Source organism: Hypanus sabinus, chromosome 26 (assembly GCF_030144855.1).
Source record: "Hypanus sabinus isolate sHypSab1 chromosome 26, sHypSab1.hap1, whole genome shotgun sequence".
NCBI lineage: Eukaryota > Metazoa > Chordata > Chondrichthyes > Myliobatiformes > Dasyatidae > Hypanus > Hypanus sabinus.
This window is the reverse complement of record NC_082731.1, coordinates 32,632,224-32,651,457: the sequence shown is the minus strand read 5'-3', so window position 1 is coordinate 32,651,457 and position 19,234 is coordinate 32,632,224. Positions and strand designations below refer to the sequence as shown.

Sequence of the window (19,234 nt, the reverse complement as noted above, 5' to 3'; positions counted from 1 at the left end):
CGGACCTCAGAAAGGGTAAGACGAGGGAACACACACCAGTCCACACAGAAGGATCAGAAGTGGAAAGAGTGAACAACTTCACGTTCCTGTGTACTAATATCTCTAAGGATCTACCCTGGACTGAATGTATCGATGCAGCTACAAAGAGGGCATGAGTGGTTATATTTCATTAGGAGTTTGAGGATGTTTGGTATGTCACCAAAGACACTTGCGGATTTCTACAGATGTACCATGGAAAGCATTCTAACTGGCTGGATCACCATCTGATATGGGGTGGGGGTGGGGCTACTATACAGGATTGAATTAAGTTGAAGAGAGTTGTAAACTTTTTCTGCTCCATCATGGGCACTAGCCTCCGTAGTATCCAGGACGTCTTCAAGGAACGACGCCCTAAAAGGTGGAATCCATCATTAAGAGCCCCATCACCCAAGTCACACCTTGTTCTCATTACGACCACCAGGGAGGAGGTACAGAAGGCACACACTCAGTGATTCAGTAAAAGCTTCTTCCCCCTGTCATCCGATTTCTGAATGGACACCGGACCCATGAACACTGCCTCATTGCATTTTTACTTCCTTTTGTAACTTATTTAATTTAACTAATATATATATATATATATCTCTATATTCTGATTCTGCATGTCCCAGGCAACTTCTCCATCAAACAGGGGAAATCATACACCATTTTTACATGTTTACTTACAGATAAATCATAATATAATTGATTTCATACATTGATCCAAGTTAACAGACAGATAGACATACTTTATTGATCCGGAGGGAAATTGGGTTTCGTTACAGTCGCACCAACCAAGAATAGTGTAGAGATATAGCAATATAAAACCATAAATAATTAAATAATAATAATAAGTAAATTATGACAAGTGGAAATAAGTCCAAGACCAGCCTATCAGCTCAGGGTGTCTGACAGTCCGAGGGAGGAGTTGGCCACAGGCAGGAATGATTATTATAGATCACAAGGGATCTGGAACTGTTAGGAAAGTGGGCCAAGGTGTGGCAAATGCAGACGTGTGTGAGAAGCGGCATTTTGGAAAGTCAAACCGGTATAGGACTCGTACTGTCAATAATGGGGCACTTAACGAGCGTAATGGATCAGAAAGATCCAGGAGTACAAGTACAAAGCTTGTTGAAAGTAGCATCATAGATAGATATGGTGACCAAATTAGAGCACTGAGTATAGAAAGTGGGATATGATATTGCAGTTCATTGGTGAGGCTGAATTTGGGGGGTACTGTGTGCAGTTTTAAGTACCCTATTATAGAAAAGACGTGGCTAAGCTAGAAAGAGTGCAGGGATTTGTGAAAGTATTGCCAGGATGAAAGGCCCAAGTTACAGGGAGAGGTTGGCCAGACTTGGAAGGTTGGATGGTGACCTTATAGAAATGTGTAAAATTCTGAGAGGCATAGATGAGGTCGATGGTAACTATCTTTTCACCCGGGGAGCCCAAACCTAGAGGACATGGGTTTAGCATGAGAGAGGAAAGATTGTAAAGGGGCCTAGTGGGCAACTTTTTCATGCAGTGGGTGGTGTATACAGTATTTGGAATGAGCTACTAGAGGAAGTGGTTAAAATGCTTGGATAGGTACAGTACATAGAGGGGCAGGGATTGGAGAGATGTGGGGCAAACACAGGAAGTTTGGACTATCCAGTGAATGCTGTAGTCAGTATGTACTGCTCTGTATTACTCTATGACTATGATTCTGTTATGGGTAAGGCAGTTGAAATAGAAGTCAGATTAGTGCATGGAATTACAATGTCATGGTCATTACAGAGAATTGTTTGAGCGAAGTGTAGGACTTGCAGTTCAACGTTCCAGGGGTTAGATGTCTGATGCAATAGAGAAGTGAACGATGTGAAAGTGAGACACTACTGATCAGGGAGACTGTCACAATGGCACAAAGGGAGGGACTACCTGGAGGACTCATCTACTGAGGTAATATGCTGGAGCTTAGGAATATGAAAGGTGCAGTCGCTGTGATAGAGCCTGTCCTCCCAAAAGAACGATATTGTAGTGGATGACTTTAATTTCTGTAATATTGACCAATACTTCCATCAGTGCCAAAGATTGAGATGGGCAGAATTTCCAGACGAGTTTCTTAAAACAGTATGTCCATATTCCATCCAGGTAAAGGCCCTAACCTTGATTTTGGAAATGAGCCTACCCAGGTTGATTGGATTGGTGTTTCAGTTGGAGAGCATTTTAGTGATCACAACTCTGTACGTTTTTGGATAGTTATGGATGAGGATATGACTAGACCTTGGGGAAGATGCTAAATTGGGGAAAGTCTAGTTGATCAGTATTAGGCAGGATAAGTGGTGAGTAGACCAAGAGTATTTATAAGTAAGTCCATATCTGACATGTTAGAGTCATGTCATGTCTTTATTGTCATTTAACTGTATAAATGTGTATAACCATATAATGTATATAGAAATGAGACATTTCTCTGAACCAGGGTGTAAAGCACAGTATTACACATAACTCATGATAAATTACGATAAGGATAAAATCTACAGATGAATCAGATAAAAATAACTAACTGAAGAGCATAAATTAAATATTATAAGGTATGGAACATTTGACGGTCAGCCAATCAGAACTCAGAACCAACACGTAGCTAGGAGAAAGAAAGAACAGGGTGGCAAGTTTGGGGAACCTTGAATGACAAGAGCTGTTTGAAGTGTAGTTAGAAAGACAAAAAAGAAGCTCATGTTAGATTTAGGAGCTGAAATTCAGAACTCAAACAGCCAGGATAGTTCCTCCATTTGAGAAAGGCAATAGAGGCAAACAGGGAAATTATGTGCCAGTGAGCCTTACATGATTTTCTTAGAGACAGGATTTAGTCAGATCTGGAAAGCATAGGCTTATTGAGCATAGTCACCAGAGCTTTGTGCAGGGGAGATGGTCGTACGAAGTTGGTTGTGTTTTTTAAGGAGGCGACTAAAGAGATTGATGACAGTAGGTGAGTGGATGTTCTGTAAATGGACATTAGTAAGACATTTAACAGGTTACCTCATGGTAGTATACACAAAATGCTGGAGGAACTCAGCATTATACCCTCTAAAGTCAAGCTCCAAGTACCAAGTACCCGATGAAGGGTCTCGGCCTGAAACGTCAGCTGTTTACTCTTTTCCAGGATGCTCCCTGGCCTGCTGGGTTCCTCCAACATTTTGTGTATATTGCTTTGATTTCCAGCATCTTGTAGATGTTCCTTTGTTTGCACCTCATGGTAGGCTGATCCAGAAGATTAAATTGCTGACCAGAGGTTGTGACCAGTGGTATTTCACAGGGATCAGTGCTGGGAGTGAGTGAGTGAGTGAGTGAGTGAGTGAGTGAGTGAGTGAGTGTGTGTGTGTGTGTGTGTGTGTGTGTGTGTGTGTGTGTGTGTGTGTGATAATTGGATGAAAATAGAGGACTATTTCGTAAATTTGCAAAAGACAAGGAGATTTTGGGATTGTGCATAGGAATTGAGTAAGGACATCGAAAGATAGAACAGGATATGGATCAGTTGGAATTGTGGGCAGTGAAATGGTAGATATATAGACAAGTGTGAGGTGATGCACTTTGGTAGGAAAAGTGTAAGGGGAAAGTAAATGGCAGGGCCCTGAAGAGTACTGATATACATAGGGATTTTGGGGTGCAAGACTATTACTCCCTGAAAGAGGAAATAAAAGTGGATAGCATGTTTTAAAAAAGCATACAGCATTCTTGCCTTCATCAGGACAAACATAGAAGCTCATGTTGCAGCTGTAAAAACTTTGGTTAGGCCATATTTGGTGTATTGTGTGTTGTTCTGGTTGACACTTTAAAGAGAGGATGTGGAGGATATAGACAAGGTGTAAAAGAAACTCACTCGTTAATTGCCTGGATTAGAGCATATTCACTATAAGAAAGGGTTGGGCGTTGGAGGCTGAGAGGTGACCTGATAGATCAATTGTAAGAGGCATAGATAGTGCAGGTAGTCAGAGGCTTTTTCACAGGGTAGAAATGTCAAATACTAGAAGGCATGGACTTGAGGTGAAAGGGCTGAAGTTTAAAGGAGATTTGCAAAGCAAGTATTTTTGTGTTGTACTGTTTAATGTTCTATCATACTTTAGGGCATCATAAGCAAGCCTTTGGATGTGAGATACTCTGATTCTGTATGATTGTAATCACACAGGGAAGACAATAAATAAATGTGCATGCCTTCATCAAAATTATTCACTTACAATTTATGGGAAAATGGCTTATAGGCTTACAGAAGGTTGTCAGGAGTGAACCGAATGTAGCTCTGAGACTGTCTGAACGTGTCGATTTGTCATTGTCTTTGACATCTGTGACTCCTAAACCGGTATTAGCAAAGGACGTAATACTATCTTATACCAATGAGTGAACAGTGAGGATTAGTTACTCTAGGGACAGAGTTTGTTCAGTTTTTTCTTACTTTTTTAAATTTGTGATGCTTTTTCATCACTTTTAGATTAAATTTATTTCTTTTGGTTACTGAAATCTGAAGCTTTGGAAATATTGATTGATGGAATGGGAGAGAAAATCAGCTTTCGTATTTCATGTATACACCAATACTTATTGCTGAAATATTAAGCCTTTTGTTTCTGTACGGACGCAGTAATGTGACTTTTGCAAGACTACACTTCAGAGAGTAGCGGCACCTAACTAAGATTCCAACCCGAGCTGAGTCAGACTGGGTGATGCAATAATTGGATGGTATACAATATCAGAGGGAATATTTTTAGATCTGTGATCCATTGATCCCCGTATAAAATGCATGTGGCGTAGAACAGAGTCTGGCTCAGGTCAGAGTCTCCCTTGTCCAAGTTACTTCTGACATTTGAATGATAGAAACATAGAAAAGTATGACACAGGAGCAGGCCTTTCGGCCCAACGCATCTGTGTCGACCATGATTCAAAAGTTCAAAGTAAAAGTTATTAACAGAGTACATACATGTCACCACGTACAGCCCTGAGATTCTTTTTTTGCAGGCATACTTAGCAAATCTGTAGAACATTAACTGTAAACAGGCTCTGTAAACTGTAAGCATCAGGAACTTTAAACTGTAAAAAAACCGTGTAAACGCAGGTATAAATAAATAGCAATGAATAACGAGCATAAAATAACAATGTAAAAGACTCTTTAAGTGAGTGTAGCTATCCCCTTTTGTTCAGGAGCCTGATGGTTGAGGGGTAGTAACTGTTCTTGAACCTGGTGGTGAGAGTCCTGAGGCACCTGTACCTTCTGCCTGATGGCAGCAGTGAGAAAAGAGCCTGGTTTGGGTGGTGAGGATCTTCAATGATGGAGGCTGCTTTTCTGCAGCAATGTTTCATGTTGATATGCTCATTGGTTGGGAGGGTTTTACCTGTACTGTACTGTACTGAGCTGAATCCACTACCTTTTGTAGGATTTTCCGCTCAAAGGGATTGGTGTTCCCGTATCAGGCCGTAATGCAGCCGGTCAGCACACTTTCCACCACACATCTATAGAAGTTTGCCCAGGTTTTCAATGACATGCTGCAGCTCCGCAGACTCCTGAGGAAGTAGAGGCACTGTCGTGCTTTCTTCGCAATTATATTTATCTGATGGGTCCAGGACAGGTCCTCTGACGTAGTGACACACGGGAATTTAAAGTTACTGAGCAACACACACACAATGCTGGAGGAACTCAGCAGGCCAGGCAGCATCTATGGAAAAAAGTACAGTCAACGTTTTGGGCCGAAACCCTTCGGCAGGGCTCAGTTACTGACCCTCTCCACCTCTGATCCTCCGATGATTATGGCTCATGGACCTCTGGTTTCCCTCTCCTGAAGTCCCCAAGCAGTTCCTTGGTCTCACTGACATTGAGTGAGGGGTGGTTGTTATTACACCACTCAGCCAAGTTAATTTGATACCAAATTAAAGTGAACCCATCTGCTTGCTCATTGTCACTATCCCTCTATTCATGTGTCTGTCTCTGTGCCTCATGCATATCTCCTCCTACCACCTTCCCTGGGAGTGCATTGCAGGCACTTACTGTTCCGTGTATGTAAAAAAAAACTTGTCTTGTAAATCCTCACTCACCTTAAACCTATCGTTCGTCCATTCATTATGTATCATGTTGAATGACATGGGCAATCATGGTCTTTCCATGATTGCTCTTGGCAATTTTTTTTCTACAGAAGTGTTTTGCCTTTACCTGCTTCTGGGCAGTGTCTTTACAAGATGGGTGACTCCCAGCCATTATCAATACTCTTCAGAGACGGTCTGCCTGGTGTCAGTGGTCACATAACCAGGATTTGTGTTCTGCACCAGTTGTTCACATGACCATCCACCACCTGCCCTCATGGCTTCACATGACCCTGATCGGGGAGAGGGGGGTAAGCAGGTTCTACACTTTACCCAAGGGTGGCTGCAGGCTGGCGGAGGGAAGGAGCACCTTTACACTTATTATTGTAGAGGTGTATCTCCACTCTGCCACCCCCATAAACCAATGCCCTTTAGTATTTGACGGTTTAAACTGAGCGATTATATACTCTTATAATTTTAATGTGCATCTGTTAAGCCGCCCCTCACCACTGATGCACAAACAAAAACAATCCAGGGTTATACAATCTCTCCTTATAGCTGATCTGTTCCAATTTAGGCAACATCCTGGTGAATTCTTCTGCATTCTCTCCAAAGTCTTCCTCAGATGTGGCAACCAGAACTGCACATGATGCTTCTGAACCAAAGTTTTATATAGCTGTACTACAACTTGCCAATTTTCATGTCCAATGCCTTGACCAATGAAGGCATGCAGTATATGATTTAGCACACCTTTCCATCCTATCCACTTGTGTTCCCACTTTAATGGTGCTGTGGACTTGCATCTCATGATCCCTCGGCACATCAGTCCTCCTCAGGATTCAGCCATTCACTGTAGTTTTTCTTCCTGCACTTGACCTTCAAAGTATAACATCTGGTGTTCAGATTGAACTCTCTCAAAGTTCAAAGTGAATATATTATCAAAGTTTATATGTGTCACCATGTACAACCCTGAGATTCATTTTCTTGCGGGTGCACTCAATAAATCCATAATAGAATTAACGAAAGACTACACCAACTTGGGTGTTCAACCAGTGTGCAAAAGACAAGAAACTGCAAATACAGAAAGAAAGGAATAATAATAATAATAATAATAAATAATAATAATCAATAAATATCGAGAACATGAGGTGAAGAGTCCTTGAAAGTGAGTCCATAGCTTGTGGGAACAGTTCAATGATGGATCAAGTGAAGTTAAGTAAAATTATCTCTTTTGGTTCAAAAGCCTGATGGATGAGGGGGTAATAACTGTTGCTGAACCTGGTGGTGTGAGTCCTGAGGTTCCTCTACCATCTTCCTGATGGCAGCAGCAAGAAGAAAGCCTGATCTGTCATTTATCTGCCCAAATTTACACTTGACCTATGTATATCCTTCTGTATCTCTTGACAACTTACCTTGCTGAGCGTAAATCTGCAAGCGTATGACTCAAATTATATATATTTTCATTCAGATCATTAATGGTATGAACAGCGGAGGTTCCAGCACTTGATTTTTGCTGAATGCCATGGTTGCAGACCTTCAGTCAGAAAAATACCCATCTCCTACTACCCTCGCCAGTTTGACCAAGCCAGTTTTGGATGCAAATTATCAAATCACTGTAAACAAGATTCTACAGATGCTAGAAAGCCAGGGCTGAGCGCCTTCACACAATTCTGAAGGCGCTCAGCTAGTAAGGTAGCACCTATGGAGAGGAATAAAAGCTGATGAAGAGTCTCAGGCTTTAACGTAGACTCTTTATTCCTCTCTAAAAATGCTGCCTGACCTGCTGAGTTCCTCCAGCCTTTCGTGTGTTACCAAATCACTGTTCATTGAAGCAATGCCATTTGACTGAGATACGAAGGACTGACACTTATCCATTTGTCTTCTGTCTTCAGCAATTGCATGTTTTTTTTAATATATAAAACAAATTAAACTGAAGATGGAATGTTCAGTGAAAGAAAACTGGAGAAAAAAGTGCTTGAGAGGTGGGAGCCCTGAGGTGGAAGATCATCAGTTTGTAGATGACAAAAGAGTGGAGTTACTTAATAAAGACAATAAAATTTGAAAGCTTTTATAATTGAACTGAATTCTTCAGTAGAATGAATTGACCTGTTTTACCATGCAATGCTTTAGAGATGTTAGGCATTTTAATACATAAAATTCAGAGAAAGCATTCTCTGCTTTATAAAATACAATAGCTATATCCCAGGTATGTTCCTTTAAGTCATACCTCTCACACAATAAAAATTAATCCTTGCTCTCTTGTTTTACCATAATATGGACCCCACACTTTGCCTACCTGCACTGATCTTATTCTGTGTGGATAGCCTCCAACCTGACAGCGTGAATATAGATTTCTCCTTGCGGTAAAAAAAATTCCCTCCCCCCCTACCTCACTTGGGAGTACGGTACTGTGTTCAATTCTGGTCACTTCATTACAGGAAGGATGTGGATACTATAGAAAGAGTGGAGAAGAGATTTACAAGGATGTTGCCTAGATTGGAGAGCGTGCCTTATGAGAATAGGTTGAGTGAACTTTATCTTTTTTTACGTGGAGTGACGGAGAATGAGAGGTGACCTGATAGAGGTGTACAAGATGATGAGAGGCATTGATCATGTGGATAGCCAGAGGCTTTTTCCCAGGGCTGAAATGGATAACATGAGAGGGTATAATTTTAATGTGCTTGGAAGTAGGTACAGGGGGAATGTCAGAGGTAAGTTTTTCACACAGAGAGTGGTGGAAGTGTGGAATGCACTGCCAACAACGGCAGTAGAGGCAGATACAATAGGGGTCTGTGGTTAATAAAAGTTGACTTGACTTGACTTGTCTATTAAGAGACTCTTAAATAGGTCCACAGAGCTTAGAAAAATAGAGGGCTATGTGGTAGGGAAATTCTAGGCAATTTCTAGAAGTAGGTTACATGGTCAACACAACATTGTGGGCCGAAAGGCCTGTAATAAGTTATAGATTTCTATGTTCTATGTTGTATGTTCTTCTATTCCCCGCTCTGGCTTCTAACCGGCCTATCACCTCCCCTGGTGCCACTCTTCCTTCCTCCACTCTCCTCTCCTACTCTTATCAGATTCCTTCCTCTCCAGCCCTTCACCTGTCCCATCTGCCTGGGTTCACCTAGCGCCTTCTAGCTATCCTCCTTCCCCTCCCCCCACCTTCTTTATTCTGGTGTCTTCCCCCACCTTTTCCAGTCCTGAAGAAGGGTCTCAGCCCGAAATGCTCACTATTTCCATAGATGTTGCCTGAGTTCCTCCAACATTTTGTATGTAACTGTAACGCTTCTTTCGCTTTTTTGTTTTCCTTTGTAACACCTTGATGAACTTGTATATAGATTAATGTGTCTAGATGGCATGCAGATGAAAACTTTTCACTGTATCTTGCTACATATGACAAGAATCAGCCAATTACTAATTTTCACACAGGATTCACCACCTTCATTGCGAAAGGTTTCTTGTAAATTCTGTATATTTTAAATCATAATCTTAGAATCTAAGTTCTATTTTTAGGTCATTAAAATGAACCACGCACATTGATAATAGCAAACCAAGGGTATAATAGTCATAAGACAAATTCATATAAATTCCCTGTTATAACTATCTGCTTCTGGACAGTGCCAGGTAAAAATAATATTAATTTATATTCTAAGCTACATCAGAAACTGAAAATGAATTAAAGCTGTGTGGAGGAATGTTAGTAGAATATTTTATAAAGACAGCTCCTTTTGTTTTGTGTGTACAGGCCACGTGGTGAAGGCGGTTGCTTCACCAGACGCACACATGCTTGCTGCCGATGATGTTATTAGCTCCTGCCTTGATTTGAGTGTGCCAAGTATCTCTTTCCGGATTAATGGTCATCCAGTGCAAGGCATGTTTGAGAACTTCAATCTGGACGGCCTCTTTTTCCCTGTGGTTAGCTTTTCAGCAGGAATCAGGTGAGCTCTTTAAATTACTTGTTTGTCTAATAAATAATTTTCAGATTCAGTTTATTGGCATTTAGAAATCACAAATGCAATGCAGTTAAAAAATGAGACAACATTCCTCCAGAATGATATCACAAAAGCACATGACAAAACAGACTACACCAGAAAATCCACATAATGTTTGGCAATCCCCAATCCAGAGGCCGGAGAGGCTGCTGCGTATCGATATCGCGCTACCGTCTCAGCGCGTTCCCCGGAAAGGAACTACAAACCCACCAGACAAAACATGACTACCCAAGCATACCAAGTCAGGGGACCAACTCTACCACCCAACAAACCAAAAACTAAAGCTACAAGACCCACACAAAAGCACATAGTTACAACAGTGCAAACAATAGCATAATTGATAAAAAACAGACCATGGGCACAGTAAAAATAGTCCAAAGACTTTAAAAGACCATAAGTTCAAAAGAAATCACCACACAGTTTCCACAAGTCCCTAGGGTCCCAGCTGACTCATCATCCCACACAGGCAGCAGAAGGGAATACCCCCGCTATGGACTTCCACGGCGCCTCGCAGACACAGCACACAATGAAAGCTCTGTTGAACCCAGCCTCGCAGACACAGCACACGGTGAAAACTCCAAGTCCGTCAAACCTCTGAGCCTCCGACCATGCCCCCCCCCCCCCCCCCCCGGCACAGCTTCTCCGAGCATATTAAGACACCCCCGCCAACGGCCTCTGGCAACGCGACCCTGAGGACTGGGGGCCTGTTCTTCTCAGCAGAGACCCAGATCTCACAGCATCAGCAGCAACAAAGAGGGCCCTCCTGGAGATTTCCAGATGTTCCCCCGTGCTCCCATATCTGCTTTTTATCAGATTAGGATTGAGCTCAGCACCCTGCTTAACAAATAACAGATATCAGCTCCGGAGTGGCCGCTGCAAGCTGCATCACACCGCGCCACCATCTTTTCTGTTGTGATTTTAAAATTGCAATGGCTTTCAGAAGGTCACATGAAATAAAAGAAACATTTTTCGTGTCACAGATTGGAACGTGAGTAATTTTACTGCTGCAAACTCATTTAGAATGTTTGATTAGGAAATTGCCTACTTGCTTGAAAGTCACTTTTAAGCAAGAAACTTTAGGGACATTTAGGCAGATGCACTAGAGACATTTGAAAAATCTCTTAGGTAGACTCATGGATGACAAAAAAATAGAGGACTGTGGGAGGGAAGGGTTAGATGACCTTGACGTACGTTAAAAGGTCGGACCAAGATCAAATGGTCTGTACTGTGCTGTGATATTCCATGTTATAAAAGAAAACTCTGGTTTGAAACTGTCACCTAAATTTTGAGGATTCTAAGATAGAAAGTTATCAGATCAGATGAATGTAAATGTGTGGGTAAAACTGTCATTTTGAGTTTAATACAAGTCATTCCAGAAAATTAAAATTGCCTATTCATTGCCCTGAAATTATTTTAAAAGTTATGTTTTTTGCTGAAAAATTAATGTTCTGCTCTTTCTATTATTTCATGGCTGATAACTAAGATATGTATCATGATTCTTGAGACTTGATGAAAGCTGAATCACTCTGAAACCTGCCACCTTTGTGGCCTGAGCCATGCCTGTGTCACGTTGATGAAAATATGAGGATGTGCTTAGCCAGTGCTCTCCAGAAATGTGTAGAGTAGGAATATTGCAGAATGAAATATCCCCATCCCTAAGCCTAGGAAGATGTGCAAATGGGCATGCAGAGCAGAGAAACCCGCTGGAAAAGGGAAAACGGCTTCTCAGCAACAGAAATCTGCCACCTTCTCCTGCTGTGCCCGCAACCTGGAACAAAGTGATGCTATAGTTAGTAACTTCCTAGTTCTTTTGGAGTTCAAAAGTTCAAAGTGAATTTGCTGAAGTATGTGTATGTTAATATATACTAGTGAAATTTATTTTTTGCAGCATTTACAGGGTAAAAAGAAATGCAACAATTTTTTTGAAGAACTGAATAAATAAAGACTGACGGACAATGAATGAGCAAAGAAAGACAAGTTGTGCAAATAAAAACAATCAAGTGCATGAGTTGTGAAGAGTCCTTGAAAGTGAGTTTGTTGTTTGTAGAGTAGTGGTGAATGAAATTCACCGTCGACGTTGCGGGCCGAACCCTTCGTCAGGACATCTGCAGATTTCCTCGTGTTTGCTAATGAAATTATCCATGCCAGTTCAGGAGCCTGATAGTTGTGGACTGATAAGTGTTGCTAAGCCTGGTGGTGTGGGACCAAAGGGCTTCTGTACCTCCTACCTGATGGGAGTAGTGTGAAAAGGCCATGGCCTAGAGGTGGCGATCTTTGATGATGGATGCTACTTTCTTGTGGCAGCATTCCATGTAAATGCACTCAGTGGTTGAGGAGGGCTTTGGCTGTGATGGACTGGATTATATTCACCATTTTCTGCAGTGGAGATGGTAGTATTTGCAGGTTTTCAGCGAACTGTGTCACTATCTTTGAACCACCAAGGCAAACTAAAAGATTGTATTGAATGAAAAGAGTTAAAAGTTGGTCAAGTGGTCATACCAGTGTACAATTTGTAAATAGGCAAAAAGCAAGGGTTAAATTACCACACATAATGATGGAGTAGGTTATTGCAGGGACTGCACTGGATAAGCCTTATGTTCTTCTGCAGAATAGTGTCGACAATTATCACATATCCTTGCCTGTGTGGGTGCAATCCTTATACTAAACCAGTGATAAACAGGTGTGGAGCTGGATGAGAAAAGGAGGAAACTAGAGAGCCCTCACATGCAACTAGATCACTAGTACACAAATCCTACTTCCATTCCAACCGACCTCAACTTGCTTTCCTGCAGTTCCTGATCAACTTGGTCACAGAAGCCAGAAAAATAAAAGTACCAAATAAAATTTATAAAATCGCAGCATTCAGCATGGAAACATCAACTAATTCTTGTGCAAAGCCTTATTACCTGCATCCCAAAGGATGAGCAGATCTTGCTGTTATTTTCATTGCCTTTGAAAGTGAAAACTGCAAACTACATCAGGAATTAATGTAGTAAGTAATTTGCTTTTAAGTCATTTAAATGAACTATCAATCCTACAAGCCTGAGAGCAGAACAGACCAGCTAGAAGGTAAGCACAATCCTTGGAAACCACCAACCTGTCAGAAAACATGTCACTAGAGTGGATTTCGGGAAAGACTGGAGAATTGGGGGCTTGGGACCCCCACACCCCCTCCCACTTTCTTGTCATCCTGTTGGCCAATGTGTAGTCACTGGAGAACTAGACAGAAGACTTGAGGTCCACACACGCAAAATACTAAAGGAACTCAGCAGGTCGGGCAGCATCTATGGAAATCAACAAGGAGTTGATGTTTTAGGCCAAGACCCTACATCAACTGTTTATTTATTTCCATAGATAACTGCCTGATCTGCCGAGTTCCTCCAGCATTTTGCATTTAACTTATCTATTTATTGAGATATAGCACGGAGTTGGCCCTTCAAGCCGTGTCACCCAGTAATCCCCCAATTTAATCCTAGCCTAATCGAGAGACAATTCACAATGGCCAATTAACCTACCGACCGATACGCCTTTGGACTGTGGGAGGAAACCAGAGAGCCTGGAGGAAACCCACAGCGTGCAAACCTTCTTACAGACAGCGACAGGATTGTGTGTTGCTCTGGATTTCCAGCATCTAGAGTCTTGTGTTTAAGACCTAAGATCAAGGTTGATTTATCTGAGGGGCATGAGGGGATGCTGTGTACTTTTTGTAGAGACATGGTTCACCCCCATCTCTCCTGACACAGTGCTCCAACTAAAGAGTGTTTTGATTCATCACGTAGGCTAGATGGCAGTGTCGGATAAACAACAGTTTATTGCTGTGAGTTTTGGTGGTTTATTTCAACACAATCTGTAGCAATAAATTTCAGTAGTTGTTTCTTGCTGATTTTAAATGATTTTTATGTCATTGTTTGCGTGCAGGGTTCGATTTTTACTGGGCGGAAGGCATGGTGACTTCAAGTTCATGCCTCCACCTGGTTACTCCCCTTGTTATGAAGCTCTACTGCCAAAGGAAAGAATGAGAATAGAGCCAATCAAAGAATATAAGCATGATTTTGATGACACTCGAAACCTCCTGGGCCCTACACAATCATTGTCACATACTGCATTTGCACCATCTCCTGTGGATACAGCACAGGTAAATGTTAACTGTTTAAGTGGATTCCGTTTAGTTTTGACTTTATTTGCAAACATTTGCAGAGACCTATATTTCTATAGGTCTCTGATAATTACAGACATTCGGTTACGGTATCTCCTAAATGATAGTCAATGAACTAGCTGAGGAGCCAATATGAAGGGTGCCAGCTCAGGTCATTATGGAATGCCCTTGGACTTGATATTGAGTCTGGCAACAGAATGGGAGGTCAGATGTGTGCAGCTAATGAATAGTGCAATCTGGTTTATAATAATCCTTCCTCAACCATGCTCTTTGCTCTTTGTGCACTAATAACTTGTTACCCAGAATCAAGATTCTTGTCAATCTTTTATAACCCCCTAGAAGCAACCTGCTGGAGGTATTCGGTGGGCTAATGCCTCACCTGACGCAGGGGGAAGGGATCATTGGTGTTTCAGGTCTGATTATGTAAACCTGTAATCTCAGGGATTGGGGATCAACTTTATTCGCCATGTACATCTACATTTTGTTAGGAATTTGTCATGGCGTGTTGGTCAGGGCACGACAAGCAACAAAATAACATTCAACAATTATAAAAGTAAAGAATTATATGAAAATTAAACTTAGAGGCTTAAGTATAGATATGAAATGAAGTGTGCATAAATAAATAAAATAAATACCAGCATGTTATTTTTCACAATAGGTCTTAAATATACTTCTTTCCTTGTTTATGGTTTAGTTTGTGGATCCCTGAGCCTATTCTTTTGTTAGCTAAGGACCTATGGAGAAATCTGCCCATTATTTCTATGTTTAGAGTATTTTTAAATTTCTGTTTTGCTTTTGCCTGCTGTGTTTAGAAAGCCCATAATTACCGTCTTTTGATGTCATTTCAAGATGGTGACATGGAGTTCCCTAAATGTTTGACAACACAGCAGATACTAAGGCATTATGATTTTAAGTGTTAATGATACTTGAAATGGTATGGTTTACACTCCTCCACCACTAACCCACCCCTCCACACCCCCAACCACCACTACTTCATCATTTCCTGTCAGTCACCTTATGTACAGATACTCCTGTGCCTAGCGTCACTTTAGAAAGTTGATTTTTATTATCTAGATTGTTCTACCACCTCATCTGGAACGGATACGAGAGAAGTTAGCAGAAAACATCCATGAACTTTGGGCTGTAACGAAGATCGAGTTAGGCTGGACGTATGGCACAGTAAGAATATTTTTTAATTACGTTTGCTCATGATCTTGTTATGTAATGAAATAAGTTAACGCTGAGTGAACTGAGGACAATAAACACGAGGACCATTTAAATAGAGAAATTATGCTTGCAAATAATATTATAGGGGTCGCACGTTAATGCAGGTAGTAGAGAAACAGCTTCACAGTGCCAGAAGCCTAGATTCAACCCTGACCTTCAGTGTTATCTGTGTGACGTTTGCATGTTCTCCATGTGACAGTGTGGATTTTTTTCTGGGTTCTCCAGTTCCCTTCCACGTCCCAAAGAGATTCAGGTTGGTAGGTTCATTGACGACTATGACCCTGGTGTGTAGAGATGAGTGGTAGTTGACAGAAATGCTGGGATACCAAAACGAGTCAGTATGACCAGCTGACATTTGGTACGGAGTCCGAGAATGCAAGGACCCGTTTCTGTGCTCGATAGCGCTCTGACTCTTTGGTTTTACCTTTAGATCCGGGACGACAACAAGAAACTGCATCCTTGTCTTGTGGAGTTTCATAGGCTGCCTGAACCGGAGAGAAACTACAACCTACAGATGTCCGGTGAAACTCTGAAGTGAGTGCCATGTGGCTCGAACGGTGAAATCTATTATTTGCTTTATGGATAGTGGATAACACATTTTCTGAACATTTCTCCTCAGGACCCTTCTGGCTTTGGGCTGTCATGTTGGAATGGCTGATGAAAAGGCAGAAGAAAATCTAAAGAAAATCAAACTGGCTAAGCCGTATGTTCCGGATTTTTTAAATGTTGAATGTTTATAAATTACTTTATTGTCACCAAACAATTGATACTAGAGCGTACAATCATCACAGCGATATTTGATTCTGCACTTCACGCTCCCTGAAGTACAAATTGAATTAAATATAATAAAAATTTAAATTTTAAATCATAATTTGAAAATAGAAAAGGGAAAGTACGGTAGTGCAAGTCAGGTCCGGATATTTGGAAGGTACGGCCCAGATCCGGGTCAGGATCCGTTCAGCAGTCTTATCACAGTTGGAAAGAAGCTGTTCCCAAATCTGGCCATACAAATCTTCATGCTCCTGAACCTTCTCCCGGAGAAATAGGTTGAATAAAACATGGAACTGCAAAATGTGCTCACAGTTCATCAAGGCATTAACTCCAATACAGTAGACCTGTTTAAAATTAAATGCTTCCTTATTGCTGAGGTTCAGCTCCATTAAGGATTATTACTTGTGGAAATTTCCTCATGTCACATTCAGCTGTATAACACCTGGCCCTAGCTAGTGGTTGCCTCATAAGCTTTATGATGTCTTAGCTTATGAGTACATACGGATTTGGTCACCCCCACTATAGGAAGGACGTGGAGCGCTTTGGAGAGGGTGCAGAAGAGGTTTACCAGGATACTGCCTGATTTAGAGGGCACATGCTATCACGAGAGGCTGGGTAAACTTGGGTTGTTTTCTCCAGAGTGTAGGAGGCTGAGCAGTGAGATCTGAAAGAAGTTTGTGAGAGGTTAGGAGAAGCTGAGGTAGAGTGGACAGAGAGTACCTGTTTCCCAGGGTTGAAATGTCTAATACCAGAGGGCATGCATTGAAGGTGAAAGGAGGTAGAGGGGTGTAGGTTCAAGGGTATGTGAAGGTTAAGTTTTTCTCTCAGAGAGTGGTGAGTGCCTGGAATGCGCTGCCTGGTGTGGTTGTAGAGGCAAAGGCATTGGAAGCTTGTAAGAGACATTTAGATATGCATGTGAATGTAAGGAAGTTGGGGTATATGGACATGGTGTGGGTAGGAGGGATTAGTGTTTTGGTGTTTTTGATTTACTTTTTAGCCGGTTCAACACAACATTGTAGGCCGAATGGCCTGTTCCTGTGCTGTACTGTTCTAAATCCTACGTTCTTAACTACAACCCCTTTTTACATTCTAAACAGTAGTTATTCTACCAGAGTTACTTCTGAGTCCAACCATTAACTCATTACCAATTAATTTATGTTGTTACTCAGTTTATTTAACCAACATTTCCTGCTTTCATTTACTACTGTACCTGCCCATTGCCCACACTCTCCTCTTTCTGTAGTATTTTCTCAGTCTCCTCTCTCCAGTGTGACTTGCTCAGCAATTTCTACAGTTCTGTATTTTACAGCTTTAGGTGTCTTTGTTCTTTTTTTTATTGCCAACTGGACCAGACTTTTGCTTGAGTTCAGTTTCTTTAATGTGAATTCTGACACCCTTCTGTCACAGGTACCTCATGGCAAGTGGGTATAAACCTGCTCCACTTGACCTCTCTCATGTAAAGCTCACTCCAGCTCAGAATACTTTGGTGGACAAACTGGCTGAAAATGGTCACAATGTCTGGGCGAGAGACCGCATCCGACAGGGGTGGACGTACAGCATTTTGCAGGTAAGGAGCTGAAAAGGGACCTCAATTTATACTCGGGATTTGAGAGTGCATGGATAAACATTATAGATGATTGTTTCCAATGTACTCCAGATGTATTCTCATATTTTAATTTTTGTACCCCTCCAGGATGCCATGTATAGTTATCCAAATTGGTTTTTATTTTATCGTATTAATATGAATATAGAACAAACAGGCCCTTTGTCCCATGACGTCTGTTCCGAGTATTTTTTAGGCATCCGTTGGTCTCGAGAGACCATGGATTTGCGCCTTGGAAGGTTTCCCAGGCGCAGGCCTGGGCAGGGTTGTATGGGAGACCGGCAGTTGCCCATGCTGCAGGCCTTCCCCTCTCCACACCACCGATGTTGTCCAAGGGAAGGGCAGTAGGACCCAAGCAGCTTGGCACTGGTGTTGTCGCAGAGCAATGTGTTGTTAAGTGCCTTGCTCAAGGACACAAACACGCTGCCTCAGCTGAGGCTCGAACCAGTGACCTTCAGATCGCTAGACCGATGCCTTAGCCACCAGGCCACGCACCAACACAGTTCTGAGTATAGTTCCAAATTAAACCCTCCTTCCTGATCCATCTGCCTTCATTCTGTTCATATCCATTATCTTAAAGCTTCTAACAGCACAGTTATGTCTACTTCCCCCACTTCCCCGACTGAGTATTAGAGGCACCTTCCACTCTGTGTACACAAAAAAATAACTTGGATCAATCAGGATAAAAGGGGAAATATGTCTGGACATGGACAACATAAGGAGCTCCTTAATGTATACTGTACTTGAGTATTCACCAATCAGAGGAATCTTCACAAATGTGAGGACAGCATAAAACAGGCTAAGAGAACGAGGATGTGCTGGGACTTCTGAAAAAGGATAGATGTCCTCAGGATTGGATGGGATATAGCTCAGCTTACTATGAAAAGCAAGAGAGGAGATTGCTATGCCTTTGGCAGTGATCTTCGCACCCTGCCTGGCCACAGAAGCAGTGCTAGAAGACTGGAGGCTAGCAAATTGTATGCTTTGGTTCAAGAAAAGTTATGGGGATGATAATAATAAGAATTATGGGACAGTGAGTCATTTGTGGGTAAACTATTGGAGAGGATTTTTAGAGACAGGAATCCTGAGCATTTGGAGAAGCATAGACTGTTTAGGGATAATCAGCATGGCTTTGTGAAAGAGTAGGTTGTAACTCATAAGCCTCACTTGAATTATTTGAGGAAGTAACAAAATAAATTGATGCAGGTAGAGTAGTAGATGGTCTTTACATGGATTTTACAAAGACATTTAACATTCAGAAAGTCAGGAGGTTCGGGATCCAGGGAAACTTGGCTGCTGATATTCAAAATTAGCTTGCCCACAGAGGGCAGAGGGTAGTAGTAGATGGAGCATATTCTGCCTGGATGTCCATGACTAGTAGCGTTCAGCAGGGACCCCTGCTCTTCATGATTTTTGAAAACATGTCTT

At 41.7% G+C, this 19,234-nt stretch overlaps 1 protein-coding gene across 1 annotated transcript in view; it reads left to right on the top strand.

The window, feature by feature from the left end:
• The window catches only part of LOC132381739 (ryanodine receptor 1-like), a 500,293-nt gene that overhangs the window by 79,060 nt on the left and 401,999 nt on the right, over positions 1–19,234 (top strand). Inside the window, exons 20-25 of the mRNA XM_059951310.1 lie at positions 9,803–9,995; positions 13,968–14,184; positions 15,280–15,384; positions 15,863–15,966; positions 16,052–16,135; positions 17,611–17,770. Of these exons, the coding sequence (XP_059807293.1) occupies positions 9,803–9,995; positions 13,968–14,184; positions 15,280–15,384; positions 15,863–15,966; positions 16,052–16,135; positions 17,611–17,770 (863 nt within the window). The remainder of the gene's footprint in view (positions 1–9,802; positions 9,996–13,967; positions 14,185–15,279; positions 15,385–15,862; positions 15,967–16,051; positions 16,136–17,610; positions 17,771–19,234) is intronic.